This window comes from Etheostoma spectabile, chromosome 2 (genome assembly GCF_008692095.1).
Source record: "Etheostoma spectabile isolate EspeVRDwgs_2016 chromosome 2, UIUC_Espe_1.0, whole genome shotgun sequence".
Classification (NCBI taxonomy): Eukaryota; Metazoa; Chordata; class Actinopteri; order Perciformes; family Percidae; genus Etheostoma; species Etheostoma spectabile.
This window is the reverse complement of record NC_045734.1, coordinates 17114969-17117843: the sequence shown is the minus strand read 5'-3', so window position 1 is coordinate 17117843 and position 2875 is coordinate 17114969. Positions and strand designations below refer to the sequence as shown.

At 37.5% G+C, this 2875-nt stretch overlaps 1 protein-coding gene across 2 annotated transcripts in view; it reads left to right on the top strand.

Annotated features, from left to right (window-relative positions):
- Positions 1-406: 406 nt before the first annotated feature.
- The window catches only part of utp6 (UTP6 small subunit processome component), a 9418-nt gene continuing 6949 nt past the window's right edge, over positions 407-2875 (top strand). The window contains exons 1-8 of one of the 2 annotated variants that reach the window (XM_032525356.1): positions 426-480; positions 575-689; positions 1171-1255; positions 1370-1411; positions 1554-1646; positions 1896-1943; positions 2024-2087; positions 2176-2294. In XM_032525356.1, the coding sequence (XP_032381247.1) occupies positions 598-689; positions 1171-1255; positions 1370-1411; positions 1554-1646; positions 1896-1943; positions 2024-2087; positions 2176-2294 (543 nt within the window). In that variant the 5' untranslated portion in view covers positions 426-480; positions 575-597. Of the gene's footprint in view, positions 690-1170; positions 1256-1369; positions 1412-1553; positions 1647-1895; positions 1944-2023; positions 2088-2175; positions 2295-2875 lie in introns of both variants that reach the window. The other variant, XM_032525348.1, reaches the window with a different exon arrangement.

The following is a 2875-nucleotide window of genomic DNA, read 5'->3' as shown; positions in this document are numbered from 1 at the left end:
GAGCTGAAGTGCTTTACTTATTAGTCCCAATACCACTGAAACTGAAATTAAGAACAGCATAACACTGTGCGTACAAAAATATGTACAATTGATAACAAGACGGCAAATAATAAGAGGAAATACTCTTTCCAAGGGTTCGTCAGATATATTTCTGCAGCGACTTAGGACCTCTTCATTTTCCTAACTGATGACATTTTATGGCATTTTATTTGTATTAAGCATTAACCGAGTTGTTATCAAAAAGTAACATATATAATAATTATGAGATCATGCCATTGAAAATCAGTTAAGATGATGTGTCTATGCCACCAAAGCATACAGTATGTGACTCCTAAATCAGAGGATTAACGTTAGCTGGTTTTAATTTGGTTTGCCCATTGACTTTAGGTTTTGCCATCACTCACATTTGATCGTGTTTCCTGACGGAGCTATTTGCAGACGGAACCGGAAGAAGAGCGACGAATCACAACTTCTACACATGTGAGTGTGTAGGAGGGAATCAACTCAAGTGCTTACAGTCTCATGTTATTTCAGTACAAAGTTGACATTAATAATTTTAATATCACCAAATAAGACTAGAACGGCGGCGTCGACAAGATGGCGGAGATCGTTCAACATCGGATTGAGGAGAGAATTCCTGAGCTGGAGCAGCTGGAGAGAGTGGGGCTGTTCACCAAGAAAGAAGTCAAGTAAGACGACATAAGACTTACCGAGTGTTTCCAGATGTGTTCGTTCAGAGGAAAAACACACCACTATACAAAGGGATTTCCTGTACATTGTGGAATTGATTTTGTCCCCACCCACCTGAGAAATCTTATTGTTTTTGTTTTGTGATCTTTTACTGTCTCGTTGACCTCACTACTACTGAAGAAATATAAACGGATTAAAAGCAACACAAACCCTAAAATAAACTTAACACAATGTGTCCTGTTTTTCACAAGGTGCTGAATAATGCAACAGCCTCCATATAACATCTATGGGTGTATACTGCCATTTTATGATCCACAGCTAGAATCCCATATACACACACACACACACACACACACACAGACATTCATACATACTGTACATACACACATACATAGTCGGTTAGTAATTCAGGCACAGTAGGCTAATTCAAGTTTCGATTCTCCCATTTCCATTTTAGTGTTTATTTTTTCACTGTTTCAGATCCATAATCAAGAGAGCAACTGCCCTGGAATACAAGCTCCACAGGTTGATCGTAAACAAAGAGGACTTCATTGCATACATTCAGGTAAGGTGCCTTAATCTTTCCTTAATCCTCCATCATTTTTTTAAATAATAGAGAAATAATAGCTACGAGTGATATGTTTTAAACACTAACTTTAAAAATTGTGTTTAATTACAGTATGAAATCAATGTTTTAGAACTGATCAAGAAGAGAAGAGCGGTAAGTAGCGACATATTTTTTGATATTCTAGTGGTTAAACTTTAAACATACTGTACGTGCAAAACAAATTGAGTGAGTGGCAAACATGGTTACTTTCCGTTAATGTTGCATCGTTTGACCGGGCCTAACTTTGCTTTTGCAGCACATTCATTACCAGTTCAAAAAAGAGGAAATTGAGTTCCCCGTCATCCATAGAATAAATAGTGTCTTCAGAAGAGCAACAAATAAGTGGAAGGTACTGTATAAAAAAGCTTTTATATTGTACTTTTGCAGTGTATCAATGAAATCATCAAATTGTCTTGACTTGATTTTTTTGTTGATCAAACTAATCATGATCATTTTTTTAAGAAGAAGAAGTTCAGTTATTATATTTTTCATTTTGTTTTCCCTCACCATTTCCTTTAAAATACAATGTGTAGTTAGTTGTAACTGACTGAATCATTGTATACATAACTGAGAAGTCAAATGCCTTGTTTCCCCACAGGATGATGTGCAGCTGTGGCTCTCACATGTTGCTTTCTGTAAGAAATGGGTATGTAATGATCTCACCATTTGCTTTAGACCAAACACTTGGTCTTCTTATGCTAATAATGTTCTTGTGTTTCTCCTCAGGCCACCAAAGGCCAGATCAGCAAAGTCTTCTCAGCCATGCTTGCTATACACCCCGACAAACCGGGTACAAAAGATTTTACTTTTCAATCATTTGTAACTAAGACAATATTAGCTGTAATTAATAGGAACTTTGTAATTCTCTCTCTTTTAAGCCCTGTGGATAATGGCAGCCAAGAATGAGCTGGAGGACAGAAATTCCTCTGAAAGTGCCAGACACCTGTTTCTAAGAGCTCTGCGCTTCCATCCTGACAACAAGAAAGTCTACCAGGAGGTAAAAGAAGTAGTGCTGTCAAACGATTAAAATGTTTCATCGCGATTTATTGCATAAATGTCATAGCTTACTCGCAATTAATTGCAATTAATCCCACATTTTTTTTATCTATTCTAAATGTCCCATGGTTTCTTTTTGTCCCAATATTTTTCTAATTGTAATGCTCTTATCAACATGGAAAAGTGGATTGGCTTGCTATGTGCATTTTTATTTACTTTTTTAAAGACTATTTTTATGGGCTTCTGCCTTTTAATGGAGCTAGGTGAGAAAAGTGGGGAGAGGGGGAAGACATGCAGGAAATTGCCACAGGCCGGACTCAAACCCCGGACCTCCGCTTCAAGGCACAAACCTCTATGTAAATGGCCGCCTGCTCTACCAACCGAGCCTACCCTGCCACACAAATGTTTTTTTTAATTGAAAACAACATTGGTATATAGCCTACCGTAGTGTTCAATTTCACACTAACATACTCACTTGGAGCAAACAATCTCTCAAACAGTGTAACACTGTTCATCAATAAAAGGGAGAAAAAAATACTTTGACGAAGGGAATTCCCATCAGCTGTGTGCTCAGCCATCAAG